Source organism: Danio rerio, chromosome 4, assembly GCF_052040795.2.
Source record: "Danio rerio strain M-AB ecotype USA chromosome 4, GRCz13ab, whole genome shotgun sequence".
In the NCBI taxonomy this organism is placed as follows: Eukaryota; Metazoa; Chordata; class Actinopteri; order Cypriniformes; family Danionidae; genus Danio; species Danio rerio.
In genome coordinates this window covers 63,165,887-63,184,601 of record NC_141024.2, presented here as the reverse complement: position 1 = coordinate 63,184,601, position 18,715 = coordinate 63,165,887, and the positions used below count along the sequence as shown (strand labels likewise).

At 41.1% G+C, this 18,715-nt stretch overlaps 3 protein-coding genes and 1 non-coding gene across 4 annotated transcripts in view; 1 reads left to right on the top strand and 3 right to left on the bottom strand.

The window, feature by feature from the left end:
• Window positions 1-18,077, bottom strand: part of LOC147845162 (uncharacterized) — an 83,481-nt gene extending 65,404 nt beyond the window's left edge. Inside the window, exon 1 of the mRNA XM_087250617.1 lies at window positions 16,374-18,077. Within this exon, the coding sequence (XP_087106743.1) occupies window positions 17,415-17,954 (540 nt within the window). The 5' untranslated portion in view covers window positions 17,955-18,077 and the 3' untranslated portion in view covers window positions 16,374-17,414. The remainder of the gene's footprint in view (window positions 1-16,373) is intronic.
• Window positions 1-18,715, bottom strand: part of LOC100537855 (uncharacterized) — a 150,258-nt gene that overhangs the window by 87,881 nt on the left and 43,662 nt on the right. The gene's annotated exons all lie outside the window — the stretch shown is intronic.
• trnat-cgu (transfer RNA threonine (anticodon CGU)) lies at window positions 5,136-5,209 on the top strand. Its single transcript has one exon. It is a non-coding gene; the product is annotated as a tRNA-Thr (tRNA).
• LOC147845163 (uncharacterized) lies at window positions 11,954-13,248 on the bottom strand. Its single transcript, XM_088649888.1, has 4 exons — window positions 13,194-13,248; window positions 12,385-12,846; window positions 12,231-12,349; window positions 11,954-12,127 (listed from the first exon to the last, which is right to left on the bottom strand). The coding sequence occupies exons 1-4, from the start codon at window positions 13,246-13,248 to the stop codon at window positions 11,954-11,956; spliced, it is 810 nt and encodes a 269-aa protein (XP_088506014.1).

The following is an 18,715-nucleotide window of genomic DNA, read 5'->3' as shown; positions in this document are numbered from 1 at the left end:
ATCTTGAAAATACTTCACGTAAGGTTTCAATGTGCTCCTCCCACATGGAAGAATACACCACAACATCATCCAGATATGAGTCACAGTTTTTGATGTCTCGTAAGACAATATTCTTAAGTCTTTGGAATGTGGAAGGGGCGTTCCTCATCCCGAACGCCATCACCGAGTACTGACCGAAGAAGTCTGGGGTGACAAAGGCAGAAATTTCAGCAGCGCGTGCACTAAGTGAGATTTGCCAATACCCTTTAAGCAAGTCAAGCTTTGTAACAAACTTTGCAGGTCCAATTTTGTCGATACAGTCATCCATCCTCGGCAAAGGAAAACAGTCAGGTTTGGTAACTGCATTTACTTTTCTAAAATCAGTGCAAAAACGAAAAAATGCATCAGATTTCGGGACTAAGAGGCAGGGCGAGCTCCGTGCACTCTGAGATGGCTCTGCTAAACCATGAGTGAGCATGTACTCCAATTCTGTTTTCATAATTTTGCGTTTAAAAGGCTTGACTCTATATGGGTGTTGCTTGATTGGAGATGCGCTGCCAACATCAATATCGTGACTCAAAACGTTCGTGTGGGACGGAACATCTGTGAAAATCTCTGGGAAACTGTGTGTCAAGTTTATCACACTGTCTTTTTGACCATCACCTAGGTAAGACAGACGGGAATTCAAGTCCTTTAATATTACGGAGTTTTGTAAACTCCCCACACACACTGCGTTACAAATTTCCACATCCATATCAGTCTCTTTTGGATCAGCTGGCACTGCCACTGCAGATTTACACTTCACTTCGCTGGGGTTTCTTGAGTGATAGAGTTTCAGCATGTTGATATGGCACATTTTGATTTTCTTGCGACGATCAGGAGTTTTTAGCACATAGTTTGTGTCATTGATTTTTCTTTTTATCACATTCGGGCCCTCAAATTTAGTCTGGAGCGCAGAGCCTGGCACCGGCAGTAAGGCGAGCACTAAATCACCTGGCTTAAATGAACTGGCAACACTCCGTTTATCATAATGCTCCTTCATAGACGCTTGAGAATTGGTAAGGTGAATTTTGGCAAGCTCACATGAGCGCGACAAACGTTTACGTAACGAGTCCACATACTCCGTTACTGGTACTGTAGAAGACTCACTCGCTAGTAACTGCTCATTCAAAAGCTTCAAAGGGCTGCAAAAAACGTGGCCATAAACGAGCTCTGCCAGACTATATCCGAGCGAATCTTGCACGGTTTCTCTCACAGCAAACATTAAAAACGGGAGGCTCTCTGCCCAATCTTTGTCTGCATCGACACAGTGAGTACGCAACATTGTTTTAAGCGTTTGGTGAAAGCGCTCTAACGCTCCCTGTGATTGCAGATGGTACGCGGTGGAGACTTGATGTGACACTGAAATTGCCTCGAGCGCACGCTTAAACTGAGTTGACATAAAATTCGTGCCACGATCGGTTTGAATTACGCGAGGCAGACCAAAGAGCGAACAGAATTTAATGTTTAAGAGGTTTAATGTTGCGTAAAGGTACAGCTTCGGGAAATCTAGTGGCCGCGCACATTAGAGTTTAAATGTACTGATAACCCTGTTTAGATTTTGGAAGGGGACCAACAAAATCCAAAATCAAACCCTCAAAGGGCTCACCCATCACTGGTATAGGGTGCAAGGGAGCCGGCCGCACGACTTGATTAGGCTTCCCGGCGACCTGACACGCATGACATGAACGACAGTAATTCTTGACACTTGATCTTAGACTAGGCCAAAAGAAATACTTAGTGATGCTACTTAAAGTTTTATTAACACCAAAGTGTCCTGCCATGACGTGGTCATGCGCTAATTTCAACACTGCCGACCGATAACAGGTTGGCAACACAATTTGATAGATGGGCGGTGTGTCTGGATCAACCACAGACGCTGATGTCCACTTACGCATCAGAATATCACCATCCCAGAAGTATCCAATTCTAACTCCGACTCGGTTTTGACAGCAGAGTCAACACAATAAGACAATGACGGGTCGGATTTTTGTGCTTCACTCAATTGTTTCCGACCAATTTTAACAATGTGATTGTCCAATTTTATTTCATTTTCATTCACCACCTTGTCATCCACTGACAGAACGAGCTCGGTAGGATCCGAGCGCAGCAGAAACGAATCAGACAAATCAACAGTATCTTCAAAATTGCGTGACTGTGAGCATGTAATCGCACAGGCTGGGAAAAATTTAGACGTGTCGGTTACCTCAGCATCATTATTATCAGGACAATCGGACACAATTGGACAGGGGAAAACACTACCTCCGGCCAAATCGTTCCCCAGAATAAAATCTACTCCTTCAACGGAAAATTGTGCGCACACCCCGACTTTAACTACTCCAGCGACAAGTGCAGATTTAAAAACACAGAATGAACCGGAATTCTCACACAACCCAGTTCAATTCCGCGAATTAAAACATCTGAACCAGTATAAGTCCTCTCCGACAAATGCAGAATGTTCTCCCGAATGAAGGAGTGGACGGCACCAGTGTCCCGCAAGATGGATACGGCTTTCACAGTCTCCCCTGGAGACGTGGAAACCATGCCATCTAGCAGAAAAGGCTTGAAGACATCATTATGCAGCCCAGTGTTCTCAGCCTCCATCATTCGAGGTTCAATTACTGCATGTGCGACACTTTTAGTTTTACCGGACACATTCTTTAATTTCCATGCCTTGCACTCCGCAATAAAATCATTCGGATCAAGGCAATAAAAACAAAGTCGTTTTTCTGTACGACTAATCACTCCACCCGCAGGTGCTCGCGTGCGGGCAGTCTCTGGCTTTACGGGACACGTATTTGTGAAATTTCTCTTACTATCCACTTTAAAATTTCGATGCAAGCGGGCTGCAGGAATGACAGCGCGGTGAGTGAGTACGTACTCATCGGCCAGTGTAGCGGCTTTAGACAGGGTAGTGACTTTTTGTTCGTTCAAATATAAAACCATATTCTCAGGCAAACCATTTTTGAAGTCCTCCAACAAAATTAAATCCTGGAGACCTTCAAAAGTGGTAACCTCAGATGCCGTGCACCATTTTTCTAACATGGTCTTTTTATCACGAGCAATCTCTAAAAAGGTTTGTTGAGCTTTTTTAATATTTCCCCTGAACTTCTGCCTGTATGCCTCTGGCACTAATTCGTATGCCTTTAATACAGCAGCTTTAACCACGTCATATTTGAGCGAATCTTGCATGGACAACACGGAGCACACCTCCTGCGCCTTGCCCACAAAACTGCTCTGCAGCATAATCGCCCACATTTCTTTTGGCCAGCCCAATTTGCCTGCCACTCTCTCAAAAGCAATAAAATAAGCGTCCACTTCCGATTCTCTAAATTGAGGAACGAGTTTCATATATTGACTGGGATCGAAATGACTACTCTCAGCAGCTTTTACTTCTCTCGCTTCCTGGCGTAGTTCTAATTCGCGAATACGTAATAAGTGAGTCTCATATTCTTGCTGTTTAATTTTAAACTTGAGTTCCTTTAACTTCAGTGCCACATTCACATCATAATCTGGTGCAGGTGAAACAGCGGCTTCGAGCTCCTCTGGAAAGACGCCTTGCGATGTCAGTTCAGAGAGAAGTTCGGCTTTAATTTCAGCTTTGAAACCAGATGAAACGGATATTTTCTGCCACTTGCAGCAAATCTTTTTTTCGGAAGCGATCTAATCACTCTAACGACGGAGAATCAATAAAAGCTTTCACTTCAGCTTCCATATTTCCTCCCCCTCACCCAAAATTTTAACACAAATCACGACATGATGTAAAGAGAGAAAAGTTTTTTCTCACCCAATTTGACGCGCAGACAAACAAAAGGCAGATGAGCTTTCACACAAACTTTAGGACGAGCCCCCAATTATGTTACGTAGCGGATGCACCCCGCTATGCACATAAGTTTAAGGATGACCACTATTAAAAGAGGTCACCCGGAGTCCCTGTTCCTGCTCCCCAAGCACACACACAGGCCAAGTTGTCAGAGGTATCAGATTTATTAAACAAAAAGATCAATATCAGAATGAGGGAACAAAAAGGCCAAAACAACAAACAAAACAAGGTACACTACCTAATATTAAACCTCTTACCTATACCAAAAATAAAGTTCCATAAATTAAGCATACAATTCTAAGCTCCATAACTAGCCACAAAACAGGAGAAAACTGGACAAAAGAAAAAAGGGCCTTCCCTTTGATCATTTAGCCTTAAGGTAAATATTAGCCACAGCTAACACATGATACCGTCCTAGTACCGTATTTAACAGAGTATCTCACCAGATGACTTTGAAACAGGGTTGGAGAAAGGTATTACACAATCAGCCACCGCTAATGCAGGTTACCATCCTATTACCATATTTAACAGAGTATCTCACCAGATTACTTTGAAAAAAAGGTTTCAGACAGATCACTGCCGCACAGAGAACTCAGAGCGAACTGCTCAGACACACACAATAGCGAGGGGAAACAGGAAGAGAATTCGATGAGGAGCATCAACGGCGTGGCTTAATAGCTGGCGCCGCCCCTCTCACAGCTACACCTGATCTCCACTCATGTGGAGAGAGAGAGAAAGATAGATAATGGAGGAAACACACACAGGAACAATACACACTAGCATTGTCACAAATAATGTTACTCAATATGTAACACTAACATTTTAGGCATCTGTCCATCCCGTTTTGCTTCTTTCTTTCATTGCGGAGTGCAGGCTCAGATACTAGGGGTACTCTACAATAATAACCGATGACGTAATTGAGCTGTTTTAAATAAGGGAGATTAGAAAACGGTGTAGGGCCTAGTGGGCTTGAGGAATGACTCGAAGGCAACCTGTGGTTTTGGGGAAAAGTAACTGCCACCTATTGTTGAGATCAAGCCTTTTGGATTTGTCGTACAAGAGCCTCTTTATGCATGTGCAAAGTAACTGAGTAGAAAGCATAGTAAATTTAGCTTTGATTTTGAACAGAGGCCAGGTTACCGGTCAGGTTTGAGACATGATCATCCAGACTCTAAAAGACCACGTCCGTCTTGTCAGCATTTTCTGCATCCTGACATGCTGGTTTTTGTTGTGTATTATTTTTTCTTCTTCGATTTTTGTTATCGGGCAAATGTCTCTTACAGAGAATTTTTGTGGTGCTGTGGCTTAGCTGGTCAAAGCGCCTGTCTCGTAAACAGGAGATCCTGGGTTCAAATCCCAGCAGTGCCTAATGTACAGGTTCCCCGGTTGCTTTTTGTTAAGAGTAACGAGTGTTTACGCAGCGGGATGTTTAGCAGTCGGTTTCTTAACAAAACTTAAATCCTTAAGAACGCTGCTCGTTCAAGAGGGCTTTGGACGATGGCTTTATAAAGCATAGTGTGGTAATGCCTAACCAATGCGCTACTTGCACGCAGGCTCGTGACGTAGTTCCGCCTTGAAGTAATAGGGCCCGCGTAGTTCCGGTTTGTCGGCCATTGTTGCGAAGTTGGGAGAAAATGTTCAAAAAAAAGTGTTTATAGATTTAGGAGACAGCAGAAGGTGTAAAACGTACACTGCTGCGTTCCGCTGTGTACATCTTCTGCGAAATTCAAAAGAAGTATAAGTTTTCACAGTTTTCCTTCAAACGTGGACCTTAGAAAACAGTGGCTTGTGAACATACGCCGAGATGATTTTTGTCCAACCGGCAATTCCAAGGTTTGCAGTAGTCATTTTAGCAGGGATCAGATTATTGAACCGCAAACACCAGAGGCACGAAAAAAGTTAGTAACTGGCGCTGTGCCAGTGCTTTTTGCCTGGAATAACTATGCAGTTAAAGCATCGCGGTCCAGTGTGTGGAGAGGAGAGAGAGGCCGGCTGAAGTGGTATCCGTCGAACCCACACCCATGGATGTTACGATGGATCATGATTACTGTACCATTCCCGAGCCTTCATCATTAGACCTGGCATATGCTAAAATAGAAGATTTTTCCAATGAAGTGGATGAGCTGAAAAAACAGCTACAAGAACTACACATTCAGCGTGATTTTGGATTGGAACGGTTTGCTGGCTCAGATGAGGACATCCGATTTTATACAAGGTAGAATCTTAGGATTAGATATGATTACATATACTAATTTTTAAATACCCGTGCCTGCATTACTAGCACGGAAACGTAAACAAGTTGTAAATGTATTCAGTAACACTTCTGCTTATAGGTTCCCCAGCTACCGTCACCTGACGTCTTTCTGGTGGCTAATCGAGCCATCCATTCACAAAATCATTCGTGTGTCCAGGGCTAAATCTGCTGCTAGAAAGCAGGAAGACATCATGGATTTACTGCCACCATCAGAGGTAGGTTTTATACGCACAGTAAGCATGACTGTACACAAACACATTTATATATATATATATATATATATATATATATATATATATATATATATATATATATATATATATATATATATATATATATATATATATATATATATATATATATATATATATATATAAATATATATAATTAAACACACACACACACACACACACATGCTTAAACACACACTTGCATATAAATATATACATGCATACACATACATACATATACATGTATGTATGTGTGTGTATATATGTATGAGTGCATACATATATACATACACATACATATATACATGCATACACATGTATTTACATGTATGTGTGTGTGTGTGTGTGTGTGTGTGTGTGTGTGTGTGTGTGAACGGGAACAAAGCTCTTTATTCCCAAAAAACATAATGGGAATAGAGTGACAGATAAAGTGTCCACACCACACATCAGTCATCATAGGTTAGGTCACTTGGATAGTGCTGTTTGTTGTAACAGAGCAGTAAGACCTGTTCCATGTGCTCATCCCTCATTCTGTTTCGAGATGAGGTCAAAAGATTACCTCCATGACTAAAAAGACGCTCCACTGGAGCACTGGAAGGCAATGTAGTGTTGTACTTGATAAAAAAAACTCTTAACTGTGGGAAATGTCTTAAGAGACGTCAGGTTGTTATTTGAATCTTTTAAGTACTTTCTGACTTCATCATGAGTTGTGCTGTCAGATAGTGATTTGGCATTATGACAGACAAAAAATTTTTTCTCTGACTTATCAGATTTCACAGCGTTGTCATCTCTCACTGTATCTAGACTTTGCAGTGGTTCCTGAGCAATGGCTTCCTGCATTAAGGTTCTCATGTCGTCTCTCTTCTCAGGGCTAAGCTAGTTTAAGCGGAACTTGGGCAGGGTTGCCGTTGCCATCTTTGCTTCATAGCTGGTTAACACTGTTCCAAAGCGTTCTTCTATGGCCTCACAGATAGTGGTAACAATGTATGAATTATAAAGCAAATGGGGCATCTTTTCAAATAGCTTTGTCTTGAGGCTAAGCAAAGTAGGGATTAAAAATCCTAGGTAACATTTGCTTTCACCCTGGAGAATGTCAATGGCAACAGCTAGAGGCTTCAGAATCTCATTGTACTCATTCAGGAATACATACTTTTGTGGATGAAGACTTGGCACACCAAGTTTATCACAGATCTCCTTCAGCTTTTCTTCTGGAAGCCCTGCAAGTTTTGTGACAGCCCTGAACTGTGAGTTCCATCTTGTGACTGATGGTACAGTCAAATGCATATTGGTAATATCCTGAACAACTTCTGTGGCCACTAAAGACCTATGTGCTTTATTCCAGATAGATGAGCATTTAGCCATGGCACTTCTGTACAGCTTACATGATGGCCCAGTTGATGCTGTTTTGTGAATATCATTGGTGGCAATTAGATTTAATGTATGAGCAGCACAAGGCTGATGCTGTGGAAGAAAAAACTGATCTCCATCTCCATCTTCCTGAAGAAGACCACCGACATCCAAAAATCTCACTTCATCACTGTAATCATCTGACTCATCTTCTCTTACACCAAACTCACAGAATGCCTTTACAAAATTACTACCATTGTCAGTCACAGTTGATTTGACTTTGGTTTGAATCCGGTATTCTGCATGAATTTCGTTTAGTTTTGCTGCAACTGCATAAGTGTGTCGACCTATAAGGCGTGTACATGCCAGTGCTGCAGAATGTCTCTCCAGCATGTTTTTTTTTGTTGTTGTTGTTGTTTTCACAAGCTTTGGAGACGTAACATAAATTCTGCTTTTAATGAAAAGGTCACCTATAGCTTTCACCATGAGGCTGTTTTAAATTATATCAATGTTTTCAAAGTGCACTGCAAAGGGAGCAGATTTATAAACATTAGGATCGCTAAAACTGAACTGTAAAAATACTTTGAGACAAATTACACCTAAGAGAGATTACCTTAATGCTTTTTTATTTGTGATAATTCCAACTTTGAATGTTAGAATGTTCTAAATGAATAGGGCATAGGGGGGACAAGTGGGAATAGAACACAGCCAGGAACTATGTCTCAAACTACAGCTACTAAATAGTTTAAAGTGCTCAAGTTTGCGACGCAGTTTGCGAATGTTCGTTGGAGCGACGAATTTGGGAAACGGCAAATCAACAAACTATGTTTGTAATGTCAGGTCTTGCAACCTTAGTTGGTTCACGATGGTTTTGGGAAAAGCATCCCAAGAGTGGTTAGTGAGAGTGACTGTCTAACCCACCACATATGAAATCTAACCGCATTTGGCGGGCTGGCTGGTCTGTCAAACCCTGTATAGTATAGAGCTCCTCTCCCTCAGTCATCTTTCCACCAAGCAACCAGAGTGAGCGGTGGCATTGAACGTTTGTTGTCGATTAAGTTAACGTTACCATAAAACAGAAAAAAAAGAAGAAATCACCATTCTCTCTATCATATGGATTTTATTTCATCACCTTGACACCGGCCTCAACTGTGAAAGTTGTGCCATCACTTACTGATCCGCGATCAGTAAATGTTGATTGTGTGGACGCTACTTCTCTTCTTTACTAATAAAATAGCTTCACTACTGAAAAGCTTTTTAATTTAGTTATAACGTAGTGACGCTCACTCCACGCTAAGTTACTTAGAAATGTATATAAGCTAATAGCACCCAACACAGCTAATGTGATAAATGGCTTTGGCCAAAGGAGTCTGTTGGTGCCCTAAATTTCGGAAATAGATAACTTTGTGAGTCATAATATATCATTGGAAATGAAAGGGCCTGTTTTTATTTCTGTACACTCACGATAACGACAAAAATAATTTGCTTTTATAAAATAAAGAAAGGCTAGCTTACATACCTGCAGATGCCTGCTCAGGTTCGACGTTGAAGCCTTTGATGTGGAAAGTATTTTAACAGCTGGCAAACAATATTTGCACTGAACTGTTATATTTGTGCCCTTTTCTGATTTCAGGTTGAAATTATTTTTAAACTTTCAGCTATTAAATCCGTTTTTATCGGTCGCCATGGTACCAGCTCTCGGACTGATGATTTTAGCGCCAAAGAGCATTAACGTAACTGGTAGGCGTGGTGTGCTGCCTGCAAATTCAAACAGGTAAACCAATCAAAAGCATCAGAATAACACGGCTTTAATAAATGGTCTTAACAGTAGGCATCGTGCATATCAAAAACCGACAAAGCAACAGATTATTAATCAACATATTCCATATTTTTAAAGAATATTTTTTAGATGTAACCCCATTTGTATTTTTTAACATTTCCAAAAGTAACTGTAATTTAATTAAATTTTTTCCTAGTAACTGTAACTAATTACTGTTACTTTTGTTTTGTAATTAAATTACGTAACGCCGTTACATGTAACGAGTTACTCCCTAACACTGCCCGCCTCTATGAGAGATTTGTGTCAGAATCGCAAACGTAAATTTGAGAAACGTAAACGAAAACTCTGGCAGCGCAATCAAACTGCGTTTATCAAAAGCGAAGCAGAAAGGACCAATAATAACTAATAATACACTGAATAATACACTTTTTGAAGACTTTTTTGCCATTTGGTTGATTGCTATTGTATTTTTTGAGTGTGTTTTTTTTATGTATATTTGTGTTTGTTTTTAGAAAAATCAAATTCCATAGATTTATACCTCACTTAAACAAAGAGAACTTCTTCTTCCTGTGGCGCTACAGCCCGTGTAGAGCCCTGGCCTCTTCCACTACTCCTCTCCAGCCTTCCCACTCCAAAGCCTGCATTCTCCAGGCATGCACTCTTAGGGTATGTAGATCATCTTCTACATCATCTAACCTCTTCCGTGGCCTACCGAGCTATTAAAATGATTTATGGCCTTAAGCTTACAGTAATTTGACTCATTTTATATTACTGATCTTTCAAAAAGCACTGAATATTATTTGTCAGTTTTGTTATTTCATATTGTAATGTACAAAACTGAAAAACCGGCCTAAAACTCATCAATCCACTGATGTACAGACTAAAAAGACTTTACTGTCATTGCAGTGATATAAGCAATAACAACAGCAGCAATAACAAATGTAGAAATAGACAAACCAATAAACAAAAATAACAACAAAGAATTATATAAAATTTAATTATATAACTATAAGAACTATATAATAATAAATAATACATACAGTGAAATAATGGTGCAGTCCATGTATATGTACAGTAGTTGGTGTGCCAACAGAATTGTAAAGTATTGCACAAGTAAGTTAATAAAAATAATTAAGTTTGTGTAATTATCAGCAACATGGGGAAGAGGAGCAAACGCGAGAAGTCATAGAACATGTCCTGTCATAGTTTAAAGCACAATGCACAGCAGATTTTGTGCAGTTGTGGCAAAATTTAAATGTTAACCTCACTAATTTACAACAAAACTATGTTTCCAGAGTTATGGAAGTTACCTGAATGTGATGTATGTGATTCATCTTGAACTTTTTTCCTCCTCTCGGCTCCAGACTGCTGTTGTAGAGCTGCAACTTGCATTAATTACATGCTGAAAATTATTAAAATGATTTTTTAAATCTATTTAACAACATATCAATATATATTTCATTTACACTGAGTTTATGTTAATATTTGTAAATAAATATCAATATTTTTTTTTGGAGCAGCCGAGATGGTGACGAAACAGGGGGGCTCTGGAGTTGAGGCTCTACGCAGCCTGTATACTCAATCTCAAGGAGGTTTTCACAGCTACTGTGTTTCATCCACCAAATATTGCTCCCAACCTGAAGTGAGACCTTCAAAGATGACCCAGTTGGGACTTGAACCCACAATCCCCAGCTTCTGCACAGGTTGAGCCCTATGTGTGCACGTGCCTGGCTGCCAAAAAGTGTAAAGCTTTGGACATGTACAGAACGTGCTGGATCTTGCCCGCGTCTATCACAAGTGAGGTCTATATCAGCATTGATCTTAGAAAGTTTAACTTTAGACCAGTGCAGACCATGTACAATTTTAAACTGAATGACAGCATGTCTAAGACAGATGGATGACGAAAATATTCCCTGTATTATTTTGTGCCAGGTATCGTCTGTGATTTGCTCATTTAAATCAGTCTCCCATTTATTTTTGAGGAGGTCCAAAGGCATCAAGTTATGAGAATATCGTATTTCGTATATTGTACTAATAGTTCACTTTCTGACTAGTCGAAAAATCGAATCCAACAGGCCAGTTGGAGGACGTAAGGGAGAACATATGAAGTTTGAGAATAAAAAATTCAGAAGTTGCAGGTATTGATAAAACGTGATTTGGGAAGACAGTGATACCATACCTCTTCTGGACCACATATCAAAGACCTCATCTAATAATGATGGGACAAACATATGATTTAGTGCAATTGGGGCAGCCTGAGAAAGATCTGTAAGTCCAAAAGATCTACTGAGTTGGTTCCAGATCTTGATTGAGTGCAAAACCACAGGGTTACAGGTGAAATTGGAATTGTTGGCTTTCATCTTTGACTGAATCTGTGTCATAGTATTTACTAAGGTCACCCAGTAAAATTCCTGACCAAAGAGAAAAAATTGCCATGTAGTTATTCATCAGAATTTCCAGTATCTCTGGGCAGTGATATTTGTTTGTGTTTGTTTCCTCCTCTAATTGACAGCCTCAAGAACATTGGCAAATTCCTTTGTAAATGGTGACCTGGCTAATATTGTGTTTGCATCTGGAGTTGCATCTGGAGGAATGTAGTCATTCACTGTGATCTCACTGAAAATTTCCTCAGGTATGTTAACCCCACAGATGTAGTCACGAAGTTCGTGAAGACTCTGGCTGACAAATTTGGTTTTTGAAATTGGCCAAAAGTGCACATATTTTGGAAAATTTCCAATCCTCTTTCCAAACTTGTGGAGTTAATTAATTTTGCCACACCAAATGTTTTTGTACCTTTCCAACCGTTTGATGCAACCAAAATCCAATGTTAGGTTTTGTGTAATCATTAGTCACCATCCCAGAAACCGGAAGAGGAGGCTTGTCCTTGCCATGTCCTGGTAGATGCTGTAATACAGCATTCTTTTTGGTTGATTTGGAATGTGACTCACCACACCCCCAGTCACATCCAAATGCAACGTTACTGGAACTTTTCTGAGATGCTGAATAAGAATGGCAATTCCTGTTTCTGTATAAAGATGCACCCCAGAGGGATCCACTTGAAGGTGTTGTACATACCCTGGAAAGTAACGATATGACAGATCCGTTTCTTTCATCACTTTCTGTATCAGCATCAGTTCCAGCATGACATCATTATGGAGTCTTTGACTTTTATTTATTTCACAAGAGATCACTTTGATAAAATTTTTAGTTAGACTTCTTGTGGTGTTCCTGGCCATCAACTCAGGAACTGGTGTTTGACTCAGGTTTTTGTAATAAATATTGCTTACTCCTTTCCTCACTTCATTTGCTATCTTGCCTCTCTTCGTGTAACTGGCCTGGCGAGATCTCATCTCCCCTTTTAAATGAGTAACAGTACCAATTCTGGTGACAAAAACTGGAATATGTTTTTCATCATGTGGCTTCTTTGCGATTCAAAAAATGAAATGTGCATTACATGTTTTAAATAAACAGGAAGCCTTCATCGTCATATAAGGACACCTATATTTACGACTATGACTCAATTTTGAGTGCTGATATCTGTAAAAACTAAGGTGCAGCAGGGATTATGCCGACGGAATTTGTCATATAGCATGTGTGTCCACGATTTCTGCAATTTTCGGCTGCCAGACAAAGGCTTTATAGCTTTCCATTTACTAGCAGATATATAAATGGTGAAATTATTGGGTCCTGGCTTTGTGCTCCTATTTGGTTTCTTTTTATGAAGGAACACAGGTGAGTTACGGTCCGCAGACGCGGGTGCCGAGCCGCGCTCTTCATTGCTCTCCGCCTGGAACATGGGTGAGCAGGGGCGTAGCAGGCATTTTAAAAGTGGGGGGACAGCTGTATGGTGATGTCACCCAAAAGTGAGTAATGATTTACTAGCAATAAAGTTTATTTAATCATCTTTTAACCAAAATTATAAAATAATTACAAAATATTAATAATAACAATAAACAAACAGAACCACACATTTAAATTAAGCATTACTCTGTGTGAAAATATTTTTAAATATGCAATTTCAAAATTGCAAGTTGATACTTGTGTGTGTGTGTATTCTTAACCAGGTCAGGGTAATTAGACAAGTTATTGTTTAAGGATAGTTTGTTCTGGAGACTATCGAAAAAATATTGCTTAAAGGGACTAATAATACTGACCGAAAATGGTGTTTAAAAATTTAAAACTGCTTTTATTCTAGCCAAAATAAAACAACTAAGACTTTCTCCAGAAGAAAAAATATTATCAGACATACTGTGAAAATTTCAGAGTGGAGAGGGGGTTGGGGGGGGTAATAATTTTGACTTCAACTCTGTGTGTGTGTGTGTGTGTGTGTGTGTGTGTGTGTGTGTGTGTGTGTGTGTGTGTGTGTGTGTGTGTGTGTGTGTGTGTGCACGTGTGTATATTTGTCCTGGTCTTTAATGCACAGTGAAGTTATAAAATCGGGATACAACAATTCATAATTCTGAAGTTTAATTATTATGTTTGACATATAAATAGTTTTTTATATTTAACATTTGCTTTAAATGCTGATTCAAATAATGACCAAATACTGATTCAAAGTCTCTAGGGTTTTTAAAATATGAAATTTATTCAGGGAAATGTAAAAAATTTGTAAACAATAGTAAAATATAAGATATCCATTTCTTACCACTGAATTTTAAAGAAATTTACAGTTTAACAAAATATGATTTTCTTTTGGTCCATAAACAAGAGGATTTGCATCATGTTAGGCCTGTCAGAGCAATGTATCATCAAAAATATATCTAGCAGCAATATTTCGGTAATAAGATTGAGATTGAGTTAGTCAGTCACTGTAACAAAACTGTTACATTTTTAAGTTATGCATTTCTCTGTGGAAAGTGGTGCCGGAGGTTTGTGTGCATATTTATTTTCAATTATTCAACAAGATTCATAAACAATTGTTAGTCAGTCAGGTAGTAAAAAGAAATGTGCATTTATTTTTTTCAATTATGCTTTAAATTACAAAATCTAAACTTTTAGGCCTTAAAAGTCTTAAATTTACTGAAATATTTTGTTGTAGGTCTTAAATCTTTTTAAACAAGTGTTAGGTACAGTCCATAGTTAAACTATTTATAGATTTTAAGGAAAGGATCTGGGTTTCAGTCGACAGGACGGTTTACGACCACTGGCTCCACGAAGTCTGGCCTCCGTGACACCTTTCGTTATCCAGAGCTATCCAGAGAGATGGACTTAGAGACTTCAAAGACATTCTGATCTTCCCCCCCTGCTTACAAACACACACACATCCACATACCCTCAAGGACATTAGTCCAAAAAGAAATTGGACTGAGAAATCAAGGACCAGCACAAAACTAAAATGTTATGTTTGTAAACTTTGTATCTCATTTCTGACCTTTCCTACCTGTACAACCCCTCCTATAACCCGTATGCCTGGTTCCTTTAGACCTTTTTTGAGCATAAATAATGTTAGGGTGTGGAAATTACGTTGCACATGATGCATAGAGCATGATAATAACTTGCACTACTTACATTCTTTAATGCCTTGCAAAAATGCCTCTCCGCATGCTTTAGGCGGACACTCAAATTTGCATATGAGCAGCTAGAGACAAAGAGAAGGTTCGCGCTCAAACTTTGCTCTGAAATCATTGGTCGAGCATGTTGAAAGGGCGTGTAACAGAGCTCACGTTTAAAAGCTGACCCCTCCCCAGGCTCAACGCAGAACGTCCGAAAAGAACTTCCCCAGAGATCGCCCCTTTGAGGGGTCCGAGCGGCTTCTGTGCCGTGTGGACCTTCCAGCCACGTTTTCTTATTTCTCCGGCAAAGTAGACTCAGTTTAAAGTTGCGATCGCATTCCTCCGACCTGTATTGCAAACTTCCACATCAAGTAGGACATCAAAGGACTCTCATCACAACGGAAGAACCTCCCATAAAGAGAGAGACCTCCAGACACTAAAGTCCAGCTATTTTTAGTTATGCGAATAAGCTGTGCCCCTTTTATCAAAAAGGCGTTTTTATAATCTTGGTGATCCTTAATGGTGTGTGTGGAACTGAAACAGATTTGCCACTCTTTATCTGAACTATCTTTTTCCTCGCTTTGCTATTTATCTTGGTTTGTTACATGTTAACAATAAATTAATCCAGAATGTTAATGATTAGTAATAATCCGTTATTGTTGATAATTAATATTCATAATCTGAGAGTCCGCTTGGTTGAGATGGATCGATGACAGGGACTTTCACATTGCATGACTTTACTATAGGAAGAATCGCCGACAAATTCGTTCAAACTACGTCTCACAGCCAAAAACACGTAGTATATTTTGTTATTAACTACATAATGTAAAAGAAGCCTTTAATGGGGTAGAACATGTACATGTTTGCTCACCTGGGTTTAAAGGGAATTAGCCATTTATCCTCAACTTAAGTTGATAATAAACTAATTTATATCTGTATGAAACGTCAAACAGACACAGTTGCTCCTGAGTCCTGTCAAACCTCCACTAGTTTTTCCTCCATTTCGTGGGTCCAAATAAACCGAAAAAGAGAGCTTTTAACTTCTCCCCCAGCCTCCCGCTGGCCTGCAGCAAGTATACACACACGCAAGTAAAAGCTGCTCCCTCATTGGCTGTAGGTGATCGCTGATGTTATTTTCAGTCAAAACACTAAAAACCGGAAAACTTTAGTGACAATTGCCTGTCTAAAACTTTAATTCTGGCCTCAATGTCCTTAACTTTTTTCTTGTTAAGTCTTTTGACCAAGCTAGCATATTGTATTACTTTACCCCTGACAAAAGCTTTTGATGCTTACCATACTGTTCACAGCCTCGCTGTGGTTGATGCAAATAGCTTCTTGAAGTTATGAAAGAAGGGATCAATAACAGACATGTTTTTGCGTTACAATCATCCTAAAATAACTGATGTTCAACATACATGGAAACTAATACCATTTTAAGAGTTCACACTTAGCTGATGATTTACAAAGCTTATTTGGCATGCTGTCCCGGGAGAGAGCCCCGAGCTCAAGGGCTCCTCGAGCCCGGGGCTTCCTCCCGTTGGCAGAGCAAGAAGGGAGCCTGAGCTCGGTGGATCTCAGAACTCCCCTGCCGCTGTAGCTAAGGGAACGTAAGGAATTAGACAAGCTTGATTGTTAAGTATGTTGAATGTCTTTGGATGGTGGGAGGAAACCGGAGAACCCGGGGAAAACCCACGCGGACACGGGAAGGACATACAAACTCCCCACAGAAACACTCACCGGTCCTATCGAACTAAGACCGGCAGTATTCTTGCTGTGTGGTTCACAGTGCTAACCACTGGACCGCCGTGCTGCCCAATTGCAGGTAAAGGAGGAGAATAGGGGAGGAGGGGGGTTTCTTCCAAACGAAGATAAAGTGAACTGAAAACTTAGACTATTTATGGTGCCTTAGGGCTCATATGATTGGAAGATTAGTGATTAGCAAATGCGAGACTGGACGTGATAAATCATAAGCACGTGATCCTCTCGAAATTAGTTTATGAATAAACTTCACTTCAAGAGTTCACACTTAGCTGATGATTTACAAAGCTTATTTGGCATGCTGTCCCGGGAGAGAGCCCCGAGCTCAAGGGCTCCTCGAGCCCGGGGCTTCCTCCCGTTGGCAGAGCAAGAAGGGAGCCTGAGCTCGGTGGATCTCAGAACTCCCCAAAATGCAGAAATTAATCGCTCGGGACAGCAGCCGCGTATTCGAAGAAAAAACCCCCCAAAAGGCAGGAAATTTAGAGCTATATCCGGCTGCTGGATACAATAGAAGGAAAGAGGTTAAATGCATGGGCATTAATTAGATAGGATTAATAAGGGTGAAAAGAGGATTCTAGTAACTCTTGCTGGAGTTAGAGTTTGAAGGAACCCCTGCGGGGGTCATGGTTTTCGGGGTTATGGAGAAGGGGAGAATAGGTGGTTTGAAGCAGTGAAAGGAGAACTTTGAGTGAATCTTGAGGGAGTTGGAGCTCTAAGTGACCCCTGCGGGGGCCAGAGTAGAGTGAAGGTATGGAGCAGTGAGTGGAGGAGAGTAGCTCTTACGAAAGATGGAGCTCTTGTGAGAGTTTGAGTTTAGAGCGGCCTCTGCGGAGGTTAGAGCTTGAGGGTAGGGTGTAGATAGGAGTGACCTCTGCGGAGGTTTGAGCTTGAGGGTAGGGTGTAGATAGGAGTGACCTCTGCGGAGGTTTGAGCTTGAGGGTAGGGTGTAGATAGGAGTGACCTCTGCGGAGGTTTGAGCTTGAGGGTAGGGTGTAGATAGGAGTGACCTCTGCGGAGGTTTGAGCTTGAGGGTAGGGTGTAGATAGGAGTGACCTCTGCGGAGGTTTGAGCTTGAGGGTAGAGTGTAGCTGGGAGGAGCAATGAGTGGGAGGGAGTAACTCTTGTGAGAGTTTGAGTTTAGAGCGGCCTCTGCGGAGGTTAGAGCTTGAGGGTAGGGTGTAGATAGGAGCAACCTCTGCGGAGGTTTGAGCTTGAGGGTAGTGTAGATAGGGGCAACCTCTGCGGAGGTCATGGCTTGGAGGTAGCGTGTAGATGGGAGGAGCAGAGAGTGGGAGGGAGTAACTCATGTGAGAGTTTGAGTTTGGAGCGGCCTCTGCGGAGGTTAGAGCTTGAGGGTAGGGTGTAGATAGGAGCGACCTCTGCGGAGGTTTGAGCTTGAGGGTAGTGTAGATAGGGGCAACCTCTGCGGAGGTCATGGCTTGGAGGTAGCGTGTAGATGGGAGGTGCTGGTTAGCGGTGAGGTAGGGGTTAGCCGTGAGAGGTTTTAAGGGTAACTCTTGCGAGAGTTGGAGCAAGGAGCGACCCCTTCGGGGGGTCAGAGCTAGGGGGGTAGAGTATAGATTAGGGGGATAGGGAGCAGTGGGTGGAAGAGCGGTTTTAGGGTAACTATTGCAAGGGTTGGAGCTTTGGAGCAACCACTGCGGAGGTAAGCGCTAGGAGGTAGGAGGCGGTGGGTGGAAGAGAGTAACTCTTGTGATAATTGGAGCTTGAAGCGACCTCTGTGGAGGTCAGAGCTTGGGGTAGAGTAGAGATAGGGGGAGATAGGTAGCATTGAGTGGGAGAGAGTAACTCTTGAGAGAGTTGGAACTCGGAGCGACCTTTGTGGAGGTCAGAGCTTGAAGGTAGATTGCGGATAGGAAAACATAGATATCTGTGAGTGGGAGAGAGGATTTGTATAACTCTTGCGAGAGTTGGAGCTCGGAGCGACCTCGTGGAAGTCCGAGTTTGTATAACGAATTGAGGTTGCTGGAATGCTAACTGTAATGGCCATTG

Bases quoted from the DNA above. Each gene is read 5' to 3' on its own strand.
- LOC147845163 (XM_088649888.1), bottom strand. From the start codon at position 13,248: ATGTTCCAGGCGGAGAGCAATGAAGAGCGCGGCTCGGCACCCGCGTCT. The intron at 12,350-12,384 runs ATCAACCAAAAA...TACAGCATCTAC, and splicing joins TGTGGTGAGTCACATTCCAA to CAGGACATGGCAAGGACAAG. The intron at 12,128-12,230 runs GTGTGGCAAAAT...TTTGTCAGCCAG, and splicing joins GAAAGGTACAAAAACATTTG to AGTCTTCACGAACTTCGTGA.